Raw genomic sequence first — 22076 nt, 5'->3', positions numbered from 1 at the left:
AGAAGAAATTCCTTCTCATCTCCATCTTAAACAGAAGATATCTTATTTTTAACTGTGCCCCCTAGTTCTAGATTCCCCCACAGGGGGAAACATACTTTCAACATCTATCCTGTCGAGCCCCCATAGAATCTTAGGTTTCAATCAGATCACGTCTCATTCTTTTAAACTCCAATGAGTATCGGCTCAACTTTCCCTCATAAGAAAACCCTTCATCCCAAGAATCAGCCAAGTGATTCTCTGGACTGCTTCCAATGCAAGTATTGCTTCAAGTCATCGTTGTTGCTGTGCCTTTGTTATTGCGGATAGCCGCTTCTTGCATGTGTAGCGTCATCTGTTGTGCGTTCTAATGTGGCTGTGGAGTTTGATTGCAGGCTCGCGTGACTCTCCACAGTACAGACAAGGATGAATTGTCTAATAAAGAAGGAGACCAAAACTGCACATGGTGCTCGAGGTGCGGCCTTGCCAATCCCATGTACAGTTGGAACAAGACATCCCTAATTTTACAATACATCTCCCTTGCAATAAAGGCCAACATTCCACGTGCCTTCATAGAATGCAGGAACAAACTTAATTTTTTTGTGATTCATGTACAAGAACAGTATTGCATTATGTTCTGCTGTTCAGCCCAAGGGCATCAGCAGTGGAGCAGGAAATTCTGGAAATTTCTGACTGGTGTTTTGGAAGGACTTTGAATAAATTGCAGTGAATTAAGTTTCACCTTGTGTCTAATCTGGTCAACCAAATGTGGTTATGCTATTTTGATTTTATCTTTGCAAAGCATAAATCTCCAATAAAATGGTTTGAAACTGACTGATTTTATGTCCAGAACTGGCCACCTCATTTTCACCACCAATTCCATTTTACTAGTATAGTCTAGTCTTTTTGTTTAATTAAAAAAAAATCAAATGTACAAACCTAAAAATAGTACTGAAGCATTTTTGAAAATAAACCAAAGCATTTTAAATAGTGAAAAATATCTCTAGTCAAGTCTTGAAATAGAATAAACCATTCCATTAGTAAATGCCTCTTAAGAAAATTATTTCATGCCTGAGTAGAGTGGCAAGGGCCACAAGTGTAAAAGATTTGAGGGAATGGATCATGATGCAACAGATGCACAGTCATGTCCTGATGTGAATACAGTTATTTCAGAGACTGATGGTTTGGCATTGTTGCAGAACTAATTGTCTACAGGTACTTGTTCACTGCTTGATAGGTGTGTTGTTCAGTAAAGTTCCCAGCCACATGATTTAGTAAGTCCTGACTTTTAATCTCAGGAATGCATTCTGAATAAAGTGATTTTTATTGGAACGAACTATTTTTCCTCTAACTGCTTATGGCTTTCCATTGAAGAGTTGCTGAATTTTGAAATACAGGAAGTAGATCCATGTCTGTGATAATGCTGCCAATATTGTTTTGTTTCTTGCAAACTAGGTTACATCTAGTTTAGAAATGGACAATAATATCTGGATATAATTGAAAGCTTTATAGATAAATTCCTCTCAATTGATTTGACTTTTGAATGTCCTCCCATCTATTGTGTACAATGACAGTTGCCTTTCAGATGAGAAAACTGGGGCCTGCCTGAGTGAAGATAGCATAATTTAGGAGCTCTTGGACTGGTGAAATGAGCAGATATATGACATATGACGTTATATGTATTGAAATGTGAAGCGATGCATTTTGGAAGAAAGAATGAAGAGAGGAAATATAAACTTTTTAAAGGGGGAGTGCAGGAACACAGAATTTTGGGGATTTACATAACACAAATCTGTAGGTTGCAGGGCAAGTTGATGAAGCTGCTTAAAAAAAATGCGATACTTGGCTTTATAAATAGATACAATGAACACAAAAGCAAGGAAGTTATGCTAAACCTCCCAAATCACTGGCTAGGCAGTAGCTGGAGCATTTGGTCCAACTCTAGGCATCATTCTTTAGTAAGAATGTCAAGACTTTGAAGAGGGTGGTGTGGTAAAGCTTTACTGGAATGGTACCAGGGATGCGGGACTTGAGTTCCTTGAGACTAGGGATTGTTCTGCCAGAGCAGTGAAGGTTAGGGGGCGCTTTAATAGCTGTCTTCAAAATTATGTAGAATTTTGATAGTTAATGAAAAATTGTTTCCAGTGGTAGCAGCGCAGTAACCCAAGGCCACCAAACTAAGACAAGTGGTAAAAGAACCAGAGGGGAGATGAAAAGGTTTTAAGTAGCCTATTGCAATGATCAGCAATGTACTACCTGAAAAGGTGGCGGAATCCACTTCCATAATAACTTGCAAAATAGAATTGAATAAGCAGTTGAAAGAAAAACATCTGCAGAGCTATAGGGAAAATATAGAGAAGTAGGGCTAATTGGATAGCTTTTTCAAAGAACCATAATTGGCTAAATGACCTGCTTCTGTATTTTATGATTCTATGAATGTAAAAGATTCCAAGGTGCTATTTCAAAGAAGAGTAGGGGAGTTTCTTCCAGTGTTCTGGCCAGTGATCCTGAATGCCACCAATAGCAAAATAACTGTTTGTTCATCATCTTATTTGCTATTTGTGGGAACTTGTTCAAATCTCATTTGTCACCTTGTGCCGTCACTTAAAAGGTAATTGATAGCTATGAAGCTGTTTGACAAGTCTTAAGGTCACAGAGTGCCATGCTAGTTCTATTTCATTGATAAACTTGCATTTTATGGTGCTTTGCTTTCCTTAACACTTTAAGGCACTTTGCACTCTTTCAGCTTAATTGGTTTTTAATTTCAGTGTAAAACTGGTGATCAATGAAATGGGAAGGAGATGTAAATCGTACTGAGGTGTAGCCGGGAAGAGCTAAAACATCAGAATAGCCTTCCTGCCACCCGCTCCCACTGCAGGCTATCTAAACCTGTGGTACCAAGCTTTGGCAGCTGTAGAAGGTGAAATTAAATCTCTGGGACCCAGGAGAAGCGCTGAGATAAGTACCCCAATGGGAATCTGCTGTTACATAAACTGCTTTGACAGCCAATATTCTGTCTATTGACACCCAATAAAAACCAGTTAAAATGACAATTGCTAATGTAGTCGTCAACTTTTTTTTCCTTAAAGCATTTTAAAAATTCATTCACGGGATGTGGACTTTGCTGGTTGGACCAGCATTTATTGCCTATCCCTAGTTGCCCTTGAGAAGGTGGTGGTGAGCTGCCTTCTTGAACCATTGCAGTCCATGTGGTATAGTTAGGAAAGGAGTTCCAGGATTTTGGCCCAGCAACAGTGAAGGAACAGCAATGTATTTCCAAGTCAGGATGGTGAGTGACTTGGAGGGGAACTTCCAGGTGGTGGTGTTCCCAGCTATCTGCTGTCCTTGTCTTTTTAGGTGGTAGTGGTCACGAGTTTGGAACGTGCTGTCTAAGGAGCCTTGTTGAATTCCTGCAGTGCATCTTGTAGATGGTACACACAGCTGCTACTGTGTGTCGGTGGTGGAGGGAGTGAATGTTTGTGGATGTGGTGCCAATCAAGCGGACTGCTTTGTCCTGGACGCTGTCGAGCTTCTTGAGTGTTGTAGGAGCTGCACTCATCCAGGCAAGTGGGGAGTATTCCATCACACTCCTGACTTGTGCCTTGTAGATGGTGGACAGGCTTTGGGGAGTCAGGAGGTGAGTTATTTGTTGCATGATTCCTAGCCTCTGATCTGCTCTTGTAGCCACAGTGTTTATATGGCCAGTCCAGTTCAGTTTCATGGGCATGGAGAAGAAACCCATTGTGTAACAATGGAGTAAGTCTCCCAGTCAGTGGCTGGCTAAATTGGATCTCATCATACAAGAATAGGATGCAAAGGAGTTGCATAGGGTAATTCCCCAGAGCCATATTGGCAAGAAGGGGATCCTTGCTAGTCATTGGCAGTATACCAAAGAGGATACAGGATTTTGAGTTTTTGTTGGCTGCTTCCTCTAATAATATAACTCCATGGATCAGTTTAATGTTAACCTTCTCTTCTAATTATGCAATTTTTTTTGTACTGTTGGCTCTAGGTTGGGTGGCCTGGTTAAAAATATTAAAACCATCAATATCCAGAAAACATGATGCAACATCCCATTGCCTGCTGGATACTCTACAAGCTATCAGGTGTTGGGACCCTTACAAGTCATGTGATATTGCATTGTATCTTTGACTGTAACAGCATGTGAGCATGATTCCATAAGGCAGCCTTGCCTTTTCAAATTGTAAATGCTTATTCTGGAAGATGTGCCGAATTCTCTACAGAAAGCAAGAGGCATCAGCCTGCTGAGCTGTTAATTTGATCGAAGGAAGGAGTTATGTCATTTCATTTTTTTTTAAAAAGAAAAAGACAACCATAACATTGTTTGTCCTTGTTGCCTGGGTATCATTCAGATTATCTCTGGTCAAGCTTCCCTGTTAGCTAACTATGCTTCAGTGCTGAAGCACATGGAGCATGGTGGTCCCAAGCTTGATTCCTGGCCTGTTCACTGATCTCTGCTGCGGTTTCTACATTGGCCTTGAGCTCTGCTTTAGGATTGGTGTGCTTGGTGTTTATCATGCACTTTTACATAAGCACATCCAACAATGACCATTGAGAACAAAATGTGACTTGGCTGTGATGCCATCCTTTTTCCTCCTTGCCCCACTCCCTGCTGCCATGGTAGAAAACGTTCATGTCAATAATGGCTGAAATAAAACCAAAATGCTGGAATACACTACAGGCATCTGTGGAGAGAGAAATAGGATTGAATTTTACAGCCACTGACATTTCATCCCAATTCTGATGAAGGGTCACAGACCTAAAATGCTATGTGTTTCTCTCTCCACATACACTGCCTGTCCTTAGTACTTCCAGCATTTAGTTTTTATTTGATTTTCAGCTTCACAATATTCTGCTTTTATATCAATAATGGCTACTTGGGTGAGATGGGTTGTGTGACATTCTCCTTAGCAAGGAGTTGATGCCTTGAGAAGGCAACCATTATTAAAGTGACTGCAATGCTAGATTAGAGCTACTAAAATTAGGCAATTTTTTTTTTTGAAGATGACATTGAGTGCTCAAAATGGTAGCCCGCTCTACCAACCCTGAACATATGAACAAGGAGCAGGAGTAGGCCATTCAGCCCCTCGAGCCTGCTCTGCCATTTAATAAGATCATGGCTGATCTGATAGTAATCTGAAACCTGCATCCCGCCTACCACCTCCCTTGAGTTCAGAGTTTGGAGTGTACTGGTAGAATATTGAAGAATAAGGGCTAAAAATCTCAAACTAGCTAATTATTAAGCTCAGGGTTTCTAGTCATGTTCCAATTTTTTCATATTTGTGTATGTACATCTGCCATAAAATTAGAACCTTTTTTTAAAAATTCTAGTGGATGTGAGAAAATGTCACTTGTTTCTGCGACGTACAAGTCGTTATATAAAATGATTTTTTTTTATTCGTTCATGGAATGTGAGCATCACTGCCAAGGCTAGCATTTGTTGTCCATCCCTAATTGCCCTTGAGAACCAAGTGGTGAGTGGCTTCTTGAGCAGCTGCAATCTTCTAAGAATAGCAAGTGTGGCTTCTGTTGCAATTTCAGTATTTGCCCTACCTTCAGTAACATGCAACTATGTCTTAAGAGCACATGTTTAAGATTGCAGGATTCAAGTTTTTAGTAATCTTAATACTTAATTATATGATTTAATAGCGGTAATTCTCAAAAGACAAATGAGGTATACAAGTGCTGCATTTAACTTACCACTAAATATAAATAGTGGCGGTTTAGAAACCAATGATTTTCTTAATTGCAGGATAGGATTGTTATATTCAGTTCACTGAAAAATTGAAGCAACTTCAGATAGTAGTTGCATGTGCACTGGGCCAATATGGACTTTGAAACATCAATTTTAAATTATGGGCACAATCTAAAAAATTTATCTGGTTGGAAATAAATGTTCATTAAGGTCTTTGACACATGAATAACTTTAATAATACACAAACACTTGTAACTTTTTGGAAAAAGTGACTAGAATGACTCACCCGCCATATAACCTACAGAAGGAAATGTAAGCTCTGTGCACAAATACTTAACTGCATTCTCTGATCAGTTATATCCCCCCCCACCCCACCCCCCACCACCACTGCACCCCCCAACACCACTGCACCCCACTCTTGTTCTTTTATTGGAGAACAAACTTGTATTATGCTCAGGGTTGTAGTCCAACTGCATCTCTTAATTTGTTACCTTGTAATTTTCCGATCAGATAAAATTTGGCAGAAAGTGAGCAAGTTATTTTATGTAACAGGCAATATTTTGTAGCTTCCTGTAAACCAGTTGTTTATTATACAATAGCCTGGTATTATACATTGTGGGTTTTTATACTCCCACAGTGGAACGCTTTCCAAATTGCACTTTTGTTGACAGTTTTTTGCATTATTAAATGGCACCCACATGCATCAGGACTGAACAATGCTTCCAGTTATGTGCAATTGACTTCACAATTAGCATAAAACATTGCACAGTGCAGAAAAATAATGATGTTTGCTTTTTAATAATAGTATTTTTCATATTCCCTCGGCACTGGATTACTACTCTGTTCAATATTTAGCGATAAAAACTGAATTCACCAATCTCCATTGTTTGCTAGTGCATTCAATGGTTGTACTAAACTGAGGTTGCAACCAAATGGAATACAAAGAGCCTTGTCACCTGCTTGGCCAGATGCCAGAGTTATCTCTCTCATTTCACTAATAATTTACTTGATTAATGCAGTGAAGCTTACTGACTTTATCTTTTAAAACTTTTTGAGGCAAATTTCTACATGCTCATTCTCTCACTCTTTCACACACATTCCTAAACATTGCCCTTGCTGGTTGCACAGGTACTCTGGTACCTCATCCAAGGGCAAAGCACTGCAACATATGTTGGTATATTTTATTATTAGGTACTGAGTCTGTTCCGGTCCTTATTTGAGATCTAGCCATTGCAGTGAAGACTGGATAATAACCAGAAGTAGGCTTCCCTAAAGCTAAGAACAGTCTATTCGTGCTAATTTGCTGTAGCCTGGGAATTGAAAGTGGCACTTATTTGATCTGTTAGGCTAAGCTATTACATTTTTAAATCAGTTTGCAATCCAGGGCACAAAATATAGCCTTTCAAAAAACTTTGCATTTGGCCTGGAAAATTTTGCAATTTTTATAATTGAAACTGATCTAGATGCTTCAATATATCTTAACCAACTTGAATTAAACAATGATTGATTGCAAAATTATGCTTTACCCTTTTAACATTGGAAGAGATGTCTGAAAGTATTGTTAATTTGAGTGTTGCAACATTGTAAATAGAACTTGGAATTGCAGAATGGATAACCATAGCAAGATCTATTTAAAAATAACTTTTTCAATTGCTTTGACCTTTGTTGTAACAAAATATACCAAACTGCCACTGAAAAGAAGTGCAAACCTCTTATCTGGATGGTGGTTGCCATTATTTTTTTTGAGTCTTTTCAGATAACCATGAAGTTTTTGTGAATTTGAATTGATAATTGAAATTTTATGGCCAGTCTTCATTTAAACTTGCATATGAAGATTTTGTTCAGAAAAAAACGCTATTAATGTTGTGCTGTCCAAAATTGAATTATTTTGAAAATGTTAATCACATTTTTTGAAATGTTATTTCTAGCCAGCTCTTATTTATTTATGCATTTTGTTTTCTGAATGACAAGCTGCTACCATCCTAGATGTAGTGACTTTACAAAGCTAGGCTTGTACAAAGCAGCAGTGCAGAAATCCATTCCCATTTGAACTGTAGCTTTTTTTTTCTCCTCCTTTCTTCCACTCTTAGAAGGCAGGAGCTTGTACTGACTATCTATTGCACACCCTGGAGGCTATTCGTATGTGAGCTTAGGCAGTTGATCTCGTCAGACACTTTGTGAGGGTGTCACAGCTAATCAGTTACCTTTTATAACAAACCAGGTGTAACCTGAAATACTGATCAGCACCACATCACACGATGCAAACACTAAGATAAGACCTGCTGAGTTTTTCCAGGTATTTTTGTTTTTGTTTCACACGATGCAAAAGCTGAACTATTAGTATTGATTGGTTCGTACTATACTTTTTCTTCAGCGAAACCACTTTCCTATTAAACATTGCCCAAACATAAATATCAGAATAATCTTGTGTTCCACCTTGAATTATCTCAGTGATTTGTTCAATGGAATTATTTACCAAGGAATGATTGGGCAAGGCAATGGGGTTGAATTTTGTTGTAACTTGATACTTTTAAAACTTCATCGTTGATGGTGTGGTTTTAAAAACTAGAATATTTCAACTTAAAAGTTGTTCAGCTGGTCTGTTTAGAAAATTTCACTGTTTCATCAGTGACCACTACTGCTTTTCACAATTTTATAATCAGGAATTTAGAGGGATCCCTTTTGTAAATTTCCAACTGGAAACAGGCATAAAAGAAACAGTTCAGCAATAGGAATGAGGCATGACTGATTTAACATATCAAAGGGTTGCCAAATGAATGGATGTATTTTTTGAAAAATAGCATTTTTTTTCTTCCAGAGAATATAATATGCATGGTAACTTCTATAATAAATCTTGTGCTGCGATGAGGAATATATTGAGAATGTTCTCCTGATGAAACTGCTTAAAAGGCTGTCAGGTACATCAAAATCTGGAGATGAACTTTGATTTGTGTGGTGGATCTTCCCTCCAATAATAGGATAGGCTATTGGTGACTTTTCTATGAGACATTTCTGTGAAACACTTTTGAACAATTACAGCCGTGAGGAGGGATACGATATGATAGAAGGTGCATCAAATGAGGCCATACCGGTTGAACTGCGAAAAGGAAAAGGGGCAGTCACACTGCTTGGGAGTATACTGTATGTCCACAAACAGTTGGAGGATGTTAGATGAGCAAAGTTCTGAAGTGCAAAAAGCAAAGGCAGTAACAGCGGATTCAACTACCCTAGTATTAACTAACTGGATACATTCCGTGTAAAAGGTTCAGAGGACTTAGAATTCTTAAAGTGCATTGGGGAGAATTTCTTTTTTAGCCAGTACATAGCAAGCCCTACAATAGGGAGGACAGTTCTGGAATGCATGTACAGGTGGAAGAGGTATCAGTAGGAGCATTTTAGTGGTAGTGATTATAATGCAGTTAGATTTAGAACTGTTATGAAAAAGGATATAGTTAGACCAAGAGTAAATTATTAAATTGGGGAAAGGCCAATTTTGCCAATCTCAGATGTGATTTAGCAATAGTGGGCCTAAAAACAGCTACTTGAGGGTAAATCAGTGCCAATAACACTGGGAGGCATTCAAGGAGGAGCTAAAGAGGGTTCAGAACAAATATGTTTCTCCAAAGAAAAAGGGTGGAAATCTCCAATCTAGACCTCCCACCCCAAACCCTGTGTTTCAGAGTGCCTATAGAGTAGGATAAGGATAGAGTAGAATAGGGTCAGGCAAAAAAAGAAACTTTTGATGCCAATCACTCAAACTGTAGAAAGTCTAGAGGAGTATAGAAAGTGCAGGAGTGAAATTAAAAAGGAAATTGAGGAAAGCAAAGAGAGGGCATGAAAAATATTGGCAAGTAAAATCAAGGAAAACCCAAATGTGTTTTATAAATTCCCAAATATGTTTTATAAATAGAGAGTAAGAGGATAACTTTCTTAGTACAAGGGCAGCAGATAGTTGGGAACACTGCCACCTGGAAGTTCCCCTCCAAGTCACTCACCATTCTGATTTGGAAATATATTGCTGTTCCTTCACAGTCGCTGGGCCAAAATCCTGGAACTCCCTTCCTAACAGCACCATGGTTGTACCTACACCATATGGAGTGCAGCAGTTCAAGAAGGCAGCTCACCACCACTTTCTCGAGGCAACTAGGAATGGGCAATAAATGCTGGCCCAGGCAGTGAAGCCCACATCCCGTGAATGAATGAAAAAGAGCAGAACTAAGTAGAGACCAAAACGTTTACTTGAAGAATCCACCTATAATCATGTCTTCTGCAAGTCTCTCTTCATAAAAGAGCGGGATGATGCAAACATGTAGTTGAGGAGTGTGAAATATTCTGTTGGATAAGCATGATGAAGAATATTAAGATGTTTAGTATTCTTGAAAGTGGATAGATCCCCAAGCCTTAATGAAATGTATCCCAGACTGCTGGGGGAAGCAAGGAAAGAAATAGTGGAAGCTCCCCACTATTTTCCAATTCTCTCTCTAGCTGCAGGCCTGGTGCAGGACGACTGCTAGTGTTGTACCATTTTATAAAGCAGGCAAAGGATAGCCCGAACAATTACAGGAGAGTCAGCCTAACCTCCTTGGTGGACAAATTATGCAATAATAATCACCATTTAGAAAGCACGGATTAATCAAGAACAGTCAGCATTGATGTGTGGGAATGTTGTGCCTGAATGTTGTCTGACTAATATGATTAACCCTCCTTATCACCTCAAAAAAAAATCAATGATGAGGGTAGTGCATTTGATTCGGTCTATATGGATTTTAGTAAGGATTTTATAAGGTCCCACATGGCAGACTGGTCACAAAAATAAAGCCTATGAGATCCAAGATAAACTGGCAAGCTGGATCCAAGATTGGTTCAGAGGCAGGAAGCAAAGGGTAATAATGAATGCTTTTGTGACCGGATGGATGTTTCCAGTGGGATTTTGCTGGGCTCAGTGCCAGGTCCCTTGCTTTTTGTGGTATGCATCAATGGTTTGGACTTGAATGTAGGGCATATGAATAAGAAGTTTGCAGGCACTATAAAATTGGCCAGGTGGTTTGTTAAAAAAGGAAGTAAACTCTAGACTGAAGGAAGAAAAGTCAATGAATTGGTCAGGTGGGCAGAAAAGTAGCACAAAGAATTCTTTTCAGAGAAATTTGAAGTAATACATTTATAGAAGACTAACAGTACCAGGGCATGATCAATAAATAATAGGATTCTAAGAGGTGTGGAGGAACGGAGGGATCTTGGAGCGCAAGTCCACAGACCTTGGAAGTATCAGGAAAGATAGATAAGGTAGTTAAGAAGGCATTCATGACACACTTTCCTCTATTGGCTGAGACAAGAATGTAAGAGCTGTGAGGTTATGTTAGAGCTGTGTAAATTGCTAGTTAGACCACAGCTAGAGTACTGTGTACAGTTCTGGTCTCCGCATTACAGGAAGGATGTGATTGCGCTAGAGAGAGTACAGAGGAGATTTAGAGGATGTTGCCAGGAATGAAGAATGAGGAACCCTCATTTAAAAAAAAAAATACCTGGCTATGCACTTGAGGTGCCATAACCTACAGATGGAGAGCTGGAAGTTGGAATTAAACTGGCTAGCTCTTTTTTTCCGGCTGGCATGGACACAATGGGCTGAATAACCACCTGCTGTCCCATAACATTTTCTCACCTGGCTCTGGCTGGACACTCTGCTGTTTGTATTTTTTTTAAGCAAAGGTGGCTTGTTCGATGTGTTGGGGATACATTGCTCACATTTAATTGTTTAACCTCCATTCCACTGCCTGACTAGTTTGAGGGGGTTGGGGTTAAGACTGAGGCCTATGTATCTGTTTGAAATAGTCTTGAGTTGTAACATCTCTTAAAGCTGGCTCATCTGGTTTTAATCCCAGATCTATTGCCTGAGTGATCAGGGATGAAACCAAATTAGGTCTTGTGATTTGACTTTTTTTAGAGAAAAGGACATGAGATTTTTTTTAAAAAGTTGGATTACAATGTAGACGAATGAGATCTGCCACTTTGGATATAAAAAGGATAGAACAGACTCCAGAGACTAAAAAGGCCTACACTTGTTTCTATATTCCTCAGTTAGCCTGCAAAAGGGAAGGATTGTGTAGTTTATTTTGCAAATTGTGAAATTGAGTTAAATGAAACTTGATTTGAATGTTACATTGAGAGCAAACAAATGCAAGAGTAACAGTTCATACCTATCCTCGTTTTGTCAAGCATTTCTCAATCCGCAGTTAAAAAGATTGAAGAATCCCACGTGAGAAGAAGTGTGAAAGACACATAGGAGGTTGTACTGTATCCCCGAGTTATGTTATTGTACTGTTAGATATTGGGCAAAACCATTGTACTGCTAAACTAAGATGCTCAGACCATTTATGAGCGCGACCCAGCATTGTTTTACCTCAAGATAATCTGAAGCAGGCACTAAACTTGTAACAAAAGCTCTTCATAATTTTAAAACCTCTATTAAACCTGGCTTCTCTGTTCCAGTGGAACTTAGTCCCGGTTGATTCTATGGTTTCTATTCTATTTTGGAAGGCTTGTTCTATGAAGCACAATGTGTGGCACTGTATAAAATTCTTCTGACATCCCCTTGTGCTTTTAGGGGTTTTGGTTTCAAACTTCTGCATTGCTCTTGCACTAAGACTAACTGCGTAATTTGAAGCCAGCAATAGAAAATCTCACTTTGTGCTGGCAAAAACTGTGGCTGAAACAAACTGCCTCAATTCTTATCATGTTCTATGATGTGCATCTGACTACTATTGTGATATTTTTTTGTGGCATCTGGATAACTTAAAACTGCAGTATATTGCAAAACCGCAGCCAGTTAATATACTTTAGATGGTTTGCATGGTGATTGATTATTGAGTGGTAGGCACTAATAATAGTGACTTTTGTAATTGGAGGGTGGGGAAAAGGTTATATCTAATCTAAACTGGAACAAGTGGCAGGTCAATAAGGTAATGAGTTCACATGAATAGGCTAGTGCATATTCAAAGCTGGACTACATAGCACCCTCGCCTTTGAATCAGAGGGTTGTGGGTTCATGTCCCACTCCTGGAAACCAAGAACTGTGATTGTACTCGAAAGAGTTGCAATCTGTGACTGTTGATAACTCCCAAAAGAGTTTCAAAGCTGGACTACATAGCACCCTCGCCTTTGAATCAGAGGGTTGTGGGTTCATGTCCCACTCCTGGAAAACCAAGAACTGTGATTGTACTCGAAAGAAGTTGCAATTTTTTGAGGTGTCAGCTGTGGCTCAGTTCATAGCACCCTCGCCTTTGAATCAAAGAGTCGTGGGTTCATGTCCCACTCCCGGAAACCAAGAACTGTGATTGTACTCGAAAAGAGTTGCAATCTGTGACTGTTGATAACTCGAAAGAGTTTCAAAGCTGGACTACATAGCATCCTTGCCTTTGAATCAGAGGGTTGTGGGTTCATGTCCCACTTCTGGAAACCAAGAACTGTGATTGTACTCGAAAGAGTTGCAATCTGTGACTGTTGATAACTCGAAAGAGTTTCAAAGCTGGACTACATAGCATCCTTGCCTTTGAATCAGAGGGTTGTGGGTTCATGTCCCACTCCTGGAAAACCAAGAACTGTGATTGTACTCGAAAGAAGTTGCAATCTGAAGAGGTGTCAGCTGTGGCTCAGTTCATAGCACCCTCGCCTTTGAATCAGAGGGTTGTGGGTTCATGTCCCACTCCCGGAAACCAAGAACTGTGATTGTACTCGAAAAGAGTTGCAATCTGTGACTGTTGATAACTTGAAAGAATTTTTTGAGAGGTGTCAGCTGTGGCTCAGTTCATAGCACCCTCGCCTTTGAATCAGAGGGTTGTGGGTTCATGTCCCACTCCCGGAAACCAAGAACTGTGATTGTACTCGAACGAGTTGCAATCTGTGACTGTTGATAACTCAAAAGAGTTTCAAAGCTGGACTTCTTTTTCAAATTGCTTGGGTGTAAAGCGTGATTGGAGGAACAACTTCTCGGACCATTTTTAATGGAGATTTGAAGTTCTTTTTTAGGATGACTATTCTAGTGTCAGTTTTTTAAGTTCTAGATTACTATAATCTAGAAACTATGATACATCACTTTTCACAAAATAAATCTTGTTGAGCTATAGATGAAGCGATGTCTAGTGCAGTGAGCTGTTGGCATTAACAATAGGAACAAAGATTTATGAACATGTTCTTGCTGCTGATTAGTGAAGCAGGTTAAATCTATCTACAGAGACTTCATGCCATTGATGTTTCCATGAAATTATGCTGCAGTACAGGTATAAGCTACAATCTAATTGGTAGCATGGGAGCAAATATTTACTAAAGTTGATATCAGAAAAACTATATTATATACTTGAAATTAAATTTTGAATTCTATAAGTTAAAAATTTGAGGCATTTAAAGGAAAGATGTACATGCTTTTTTCTGATGCAGTTGCACACAAGTTAGCCTTTTTTATATCTATTAAATCTTGAAAGTACTTGGTTTGTAGACAAATGAGAGTGCAACCAATTTATAATGGTGCTTTCAAATGGACTCTTCACTTTTTAAAAAAAGATATAATGCCACTATGTATATTACTGAGTAAGTGGATTTTAAACACAATATACATTTTATATGCTACCAGAAATCAAAGTGAACAGTTTTCAGGAATGGGTAAGTTGCTATAATTGTTTACAAAAGTGCCCCCTGACATTATGTCCTTGATTTCTTTAACAAATCTGGAGTTTTCACCTTCACTACCATTTCACATGTAAATCACCCTTTCGTATGACGTTTTTCTAAAGTCTATTCAAGTTTGCTTTTGTCAGTTTTAGTCAGTCGCCCCTTGTTATAATATACCTTGAATTTAATCCAGAACATCATTTTGTCGGTTAATATCCGATAGTACTTCTGTAAAGCTCCCTTTTCTGTCATTTCCTTTTCAAGATTATAGGATCTCTCCTTTTCATGCCATTCCTCATACCTCAGCCCTTTACAGTAATCCAGATCAATCCTGTACCTCTTCTCTATGCTGTCTCTTGATGGGAATATTTTTGCAGTGTGCAATTTCTCAAATTAAATGGTTAATTCTACAAAGTACACAGCATATTTGTAAATCAATTTCCAATATTTTATCTCCACGTTTTTTAATGCAAGTTCCTGACTGCTTCACTCATTTCAACAACTTCCCCAATTGTATAATCATCTGTGAATTTGGCTAGTTTGCATGGGTTATTTGGTCATTTATTGTAGATTAGGGGTTCCAGCAATGGACCCTGTGGCATTCTGCTCAGTACCATTATTTTCCCACTCCCCTGATACCACTTGCCTAAAAAACACCTTTTCAGCATGTCCACCTGCTTCTATACTTCAACTTCTCTACGCAAAGGTTATACGTTAACCTTATTTTCAGTGGCAGCTTTTTGTGACTAATTTTATCACAGCCTCTTTGGAAGTCTCTGTTCTAAATTATATAGATTTCCCCTGTTCACCTGGGATGTCGCCTGCTCAAAAGTAAAGTCAGTTAGTTGGGCATCTTTTAAATGTTATGCTGTGTGTATTTATTTGATTTATTCTGGTATGTTTGCCCCTGATGATTGATTAACTTACACTGTTTTGATTTTAGACTAAAGCATCAGTGGATGCCTGTATTCATTTATTCCCTTTCTTCAAATTGGATACTAGGTTATCTTGTTTTAATTTCTCCCAACACTCATTGACTTCCATGTGATTACATTTTGCTAATCTCATCTCTGGTCTGTCTTGATTCTCTGGGATGAATACAGTCTATCCTCGGGGCTCTGATAATTTTGAGCTTTAAACTGCATAGGAACTCCCGCCCATGATCCTTGATGTCCTCCTCATTTTGTAGTTGTTGTCACCCAAAGGTGCTGCATGTTCTATTTTCAGGATTCTGTCAGGGTCAATTGCTTACACCGAATTCCCTCTTTTGAGTTCCTAGTATTGTCACAAAACATTTGTGCATCGTATTTGCCAATTCTAACTGTCAAGATCACTCTTTTTTTTTTTAGTTACTTGATATTCCCCAATAAATGCAGCTGCCTTATTTGCACATTCATCTTAAACTTGGTGTTTTGTCCTCTCTCTTATTCTAAACTGGCAATCTGTGATGAACATCGAACTATCTCCATTCTGCTTGCTTTTGAAACCCTGGCCAGATTACTTTACTAGATAACTTTCTTTCCTTCCTACAGGATCTACTTTATTAAGCATCCATGTGTGTCTCATAAAGAACTACACACTATAATCTGTTTTAAATCTAGTTTATTCTTCCTAAACATTCTATACCCCCTCGAGGGCAATTAGGGATGCGCAACAAATGCTGGCTTTGCCAGTGACACACACATCCCATGATTTTTTAAAAAAAACCTCCCGTCTTGTGCTCAGTTTCACATACCAGGGTAATCATAATCTATTTCTACTGCGCCATAGTTCCCCACTGCTATAACTTGACCTTGGTTCATGTTTTATATGTTGGGTGCTTTTAGCATGTTATAAACACTTAATTAAAAGACTCTTACAAGTAAAATTATTTGCCAATATAGACTTTTGGTGAATTGTAGCTAAGGTGACTTGTGACAATTAAGCAGTGACTCCAAATTGCTCATTTATGAAGTATTCACTGAAGGTTAGTATTACTAATCACGCCATTCATAATTTTTTGAACATTATTTGATTGTAGAAAGCATAATTTCAATATCAAAAACCATTCATGATCAAAATATTGTATGGATCCCCATTTAGTTTGCGGTGAAGAATGTTCAGTTTGACTCTTTAAGCTTTGAATTCAAATAAAAATAGATAAAAGCTGAAGAGTGGTTTCAGTCCAAGTTTAAATTTAGACAAAGCATGACACCCTCATCTTGTATGTTGAAAATCTCTCTTGGTTTATTGCTGGCAGAAAACATGATCATGCAGCACATTTGGATACTGCAGTTCTCCCTGATCTTCTTCCAAGAGAAGTTGTCCCCTGATGGATGAATTGATGATCTTGTAGCTATATTTTGGGCATAACTGCATGCACAGGAATTGGAAGTACAAAACATTTTCAAGAAACACTGTCTTGAATGTTTAGCAAAGCTTTTATGCTTGGTGAGAGAACAGAGTGGTACTGTATATTTTTAATCATAATTCAATGTAATTTTTGTCTTTGCTTTTATGGGAATATTTGGCCAAGGGAAATGTGCAGTATATTTTTATCACAGTACCTGATGATGTAGTTTAACTTTTGTCGCCACCTGGTTTTGTAAGCAAATATAAAATTAAAAATTTTTTAAAAATCAGGAGTACCCTTTATGAGCTATATCTTTATTGGTTCAATTAGGCATAGTTATGATCCAAATGCAGTTAATGACTAGTATTAAAGTGGAGTGCATCTTTAAAAAGCGACATTCTCTATCTAGGTTGATTGATGGAAATACTGGATATCACCACATTGTAAAAGAGAACATGCTAATTCCTTTGTTTGCACACAGTTAATGTTTGCACACAGTTCATTTTTCACAGGTGCTACAGGTGACATCTGGTTTTAACCTTGGTCTTGTTTGTGATCATTAGTGTATAATTTTAAAAAATGAAATCGGGCTGTAGCTTGGTTGTATTTTTATGGTGTGCGGGAGCACTGTGAATTATTAAATGTCAAAGCTCTCAATTTTATTTATATTGGAATATGGTAATCTCCTTGGAAGCCTTGGATGTTACACTTCTTTAGAGCAGTGCCAATATCTGTCATCATGTTCTCTATAATGGCATATTGACAATGTATCATCAATGTCCTTGGCAGTGCTTAATTTAAGTGAGGTCATACTTCTACTTCCAAAGTAACTGAGCAGCAATTCACGTTGATTTTTTTCTGTTCTTCTGGAGTCTGTGATGTCAAGATATAAATGCAACTTGCATTGATCATAACATAAATAGGAACAGGAGTAGACCATCCGGCCCCTCTAGCCTGCTCCGCCATTCAATAAGATCATGGCTGATCATCCTGTGTTTTGATTTCCGCATTGCCATCAAACACTGATAACCTTTTGGTTTTTGTTAGGCAAGGGAATCAATCTACCTCTGCCTTAAAAATATTCAATGACACTGCCTCCACCACCTTCTGAGGCAGAGAATTTCAAAGTCGCACAACCCTCTTGAGAAAAAATTTATCCTCATCTCTGTCCTAAAAGACTGACCCCTAATTTTAAAACAGTGCCCCCTAGCTCTGGACTCGTCCACAAGAGGAAACGTCCTTTTGATGGTCCACCTTATCAAGGTCATTCAAGATCTTTTATACTTCAATCAAATCACCTCTCTCTCTTCTACACTTCAGTGGAAACAAGCCCAACCTGTCCAACCTTTCCTCATAAGACACCCCACTCATTCCAGGTGTCAACATAGTAAACATCTTTGAATAGCCTCCAATGCATTTACATCCTTCCTTAAGTAAGGAAACAAAACTGCACACAGTATTTGAGGTGCGTCTCACCAATGCCCTGTATAACTGAAGAATAACATCCTTACTTTTATATTCAATCCCTCTTGTAATAAAGGATAGCATTCCATTAGCCTTCTTAATTACTTGCTGTACCTGCATACTAACTGTGTGTATGTGTGTGTGAGCGAGTGAAGTGGGGCAAGGATAAAATAATTAGAGTTAAACAGATTTCAAAGCATATGAATAGGCCATCCTGGTCTATGCTGGCATTTATGCCCCACTTGAGCCTTCACCCACCTCTCTTCATCCAACCATATTGGTATATTCTTCTACTCTGTTCCCCTTTTATGCATTTAAGGGATAGCTAGATAAGCATGAAAAGGAGGGCAGTTATTATTCAAGATCAACTACTGCAGCCCCAGGATATGGCTGCAGGAGTTGTTACCTCCCCTGCGGATCTAGCCAGGTTGGGAAGTTCTAAATAAAGAAATAGTGGGCATAAATCTGTGTCTTGCCACTCTGTAGAAACTTTAATGTTTACAGTGCAGATGCAGACCATTCAGACCATTGTGCGTTCTTTTTGCTGTATGTCCCTGTATCTTCCTCTGCTTCAATTTTTCCCTTTTTAAAACTTATTATCTTTGTCTCAATTGCTCTATATAGTAAAAGCATCCCATACTCCATAATGGTAATTTCTCTTAACCCTGCTCCTCACTCTGTATCATTTTTAATTGGCATGGTCATCATTGACTTCCCCACTATAAAGCAACAGTCTTTCCCTGTTCATCCTATCAAAATCTGTCTTAATTTAAAAAAAATTCTCATGGGCTTCTCTGTCCCAGTTGAAGTATCCCAAAGTATCCTCGCGACTTCTCACTTATTTCCAACCTGAACAACCAACCCTAATCTTTAACAACTAACTTCCTATCTCTGCTTTGCTCTCTTAGAAAAAAATCAGGTAATGGTATAGACCCTCATGTGAGATGCCTTATAGAAAATCCAAATGCTTTTCCTTTTACCTGTACCATTACCCATCTCCTCAAAAAAAAGACTTAGGCTTTTGAATCATAACTTGCTTTCATTAAATCTGCACTTGATTATTTCATGCATCAATCAAATTATAGATTCTGAGTTCACCTACAAGTGTTACTTGACTAACAGGTCTTTAGTTACTCAGTTAATTCTCTTTTTTGAATAAAGTTGTTGCCTTGGCTACAATTTCTTTTGGAAACTTGGCTCTTTCCCTTTCTGTCTCTGTGCCAGCTCAGAACCTGAACCATAATTTAATACTTACCAGGAACAATGTTGAAGCTATGGTCTTACTGAATGACAGATCTGGCTTGAGGTGTGGTTTATTCCTGCTCCTATATATTATGTTCTTGCATTCACTTCAATGTAATGACACAGGTTGAAAAGCTGGTGCTGGCATGTGCACAATTTGTTGTTTTTTAAACTTGGAATTCAATAATTGGCAGTTGTCTCGTCTCGTAAGATAAATCTGGAGTAACTGTTTTAGACACTTAAGCATGAATTTATAAATAGTATATGATTTGAAGTGACAGGTAATAAAACTAAAACCTTTCTCATCTGCTTTTCAGGAGCCTTTTGAGGATGGCTATGTAAATGGAGAAGAAACCAGTCCAGCTGTGGAGGCTGTGTCAAAGCATGTTGTTGACAATAAAGGTGTTGTAAAGTTTGGCTGGGTTAAAGGTGTTCTGGTAGGTAAATTGCTAACTCTGTTTTCAATTGATTTTTTGCATATTCTTTCATGGGATGTGGGTGGTGCCGGCTAGGCCAGCATTTTATTGTCCATCACCAATTGCCCTTGAAAGGTATTTAGTCATATCATTTGGGATTTTTTTTGGAATAATTTTGTGATAGGACTGTTATTGGGGTCTTTTAGAAACCTTTATCAACTTAAAAATTGTAAAGTTTCTACTAAACATGCATTGCAGATGCAGCTTTGAGTAACTGCTAAATGGCTGGCTAACAGCAAAATGCCTTTCATCTTTGTGGTGAAAAAATTACTTTCTTTTGCATAACTGATAATTTCTGGACTTTGAAGGCATAGCAACCATATTCCCATATCTTTTTATCTTTAGGGAAAAAATCTCTTGTAGGGGCTCATGCAAAACTGTTGCCTTATACTAGTGACTTTTCCCTAATTGATAGTATCCGCTTCCAACTTGATCATGATGTGACTTAGTAGGAAAAAATAAAAGCAGATGATCTCTTATAAAGAGGAGACGTTTGAGAGAGGAGCTTCATCATTTATTGTAATATTACTGCAAGTGACCACTTGTTGCTCTCTCTATCCTTTTTTAAAAAAAACTTTGCATGTGAGGAAATTAACTAGTTAAATTACAAAGTCGATTTTTAGTTGATGTCTATCTTCAGTGTATTGTACAAGACCTCATAGACGTGAGCCATGTGAAATTATCCTTTTGTAAAATTTTTCGAATTATTAGAAAATCCATGACACCACATCACTATGGCAATCTGCAGCATAAAGAAATGGACAAGAGGAATGAATTTAATTAAAGCTGCTTTCAATTCAATCATATTTTAACAGTGAATTGACTGTATCAGAGTAGTCTATTAATAATGTAAGACTCATTAAATCAGTATGATTCTGAATGTATTAAAGATTTTTAAGAGTGATTTTCAAAATCATAGTTGAAGGACCCCATTTCAAACGAATTAGTAATCATGGACACCCCAATTAAATTGCAATACCATATAATACTTGTAACATGAGCTGTTATGTGCAAAAAGGCTGCTTTAAAAATGCTTTTAGGAAAAGAGGTGTTTACTTACAAATATCATTGTGTATATCTCACTGTACACTGTCTATCCAGAACAAGAGCACTGGGGGAAGGAGAACACATATCTCCCCTGACCTAACCTGTTTCTCCTTCCCCCCCGGCAACACCAAACTCAAGCAATGTGTGGGCTTCGTTACACTTGACCACAATGCCCTGGGTAGTCACCCCACCATAAGGCTTGCCCTGTGTAGATCTCTTGGAAGGTACCTATGGACCCCAGTTTGACAACCACTATTTTAAAAGAACACTTACAAATATACAAGCCTGTGTTTCTAATTAACTGCCAGATATTTGAAATGAATAGTTGAGAAATGTTTTGTATTGATTAAAACCATTGATTACAGTAGAAGATGAGACCATTTGACCCCTTGTATCTCTGCTGGGACTTTCGTCAAGTAATCCAACATTAACCCCCTTGTCCTCTTACTTCCCCATACCCCTGTAACTTGCTCAGCTTCCAATGTTCATCCAATTTTCCATTTAAAATATGAAATGGTCCCTGCATCTACCACTTCCTGTAGTAAAGCATTCCATGACCTATGACTTCTGTACTCACTAATGCAATTATTTGTATCTGTCTTTTGTTCTCAAAGTGATTTGTATTTTAAAATAATATATATATATTGCTAAGGATTCCCTGATGTTTCTTTGAATATTGGCACTGAATTTAAAAAGGAACTTGGTGGTTACTTGAGATGTTCTCTCCTACCAAAGCAGTCATAAATTTCCAGGGAGAAATCTGCTCCAGTTCAAAACAAACGTGTATTTGGTGCACCAGCAGCAACAAATCAGAGCAAATGTAGGCTGCCACCCCCTTCAACTTCCCCAAGGGCATTATATTAAACTTTCTGAAAGGCTTTTGCAATAATCTACATGAACTATATTTTGCTTTTAAAAGGCTTGGTTTTGAATTTAAATTTATGAAAGAATTGTAGAGGCACAGATTATCACTGAGGAAAGAGAGAAACACTTTTAAACCATTAGAGAACTGCATTTATATAGCACCATGCAGATGTCATGCAGCCAATGAAGTCCATTTAGAGTATATTCACTGTCATGTTGGTAAACTTGAGAATCAATTCTGTGAACTACAATGAGATAAATGACGGTTGAGAGGAATGTTGGGCAAGGCACAGAGCTC

At 38.2% G+C, this 22076-nt stretch overlaps 1 protein-coding gene across 1 annotated transcript in view; it reads left to right on the top strand.

The window, feature by feature from the left end:
- The window catches only part of slc12a2 (solute carrier family 12 member 2), a 253622-nt gene that overhangs the window by 52396 nt on the left and 179150 nt on the right, over window positions 1-22076 (top strand). The window contains exon 3 of the mRNA XM_078569009.1: window positions 19709-19828. Within this exon, the coding sequence (XP_078425135.1) occupies window positions 19709-19828 (120 nt within the window). The remainder of the gene's footprint in view (window positions 1-19708; window positions 19829-22076) is intronic.

Source organism: Cetorhinus maximus, chromosome 2 (genome assembly GCF_964194155.1).
Source record: "Cetorhinus maximus chromosome 2, sCetMax3.hap1.1, whole genome shotgun sequence".
Classification (NCBI taxonomy): domain Eukaryota; kingdom Metazoa; phylum Chordata; class Chondrichthyes; order Lamniformes; family Cetorhinidae; genus Cetorhinus; species Cetorhinus maximus.
Note: the sequence above shows the minus strand (reverse complement) of the source record. Positions and strands in the feature narration are given on the sequence as shown.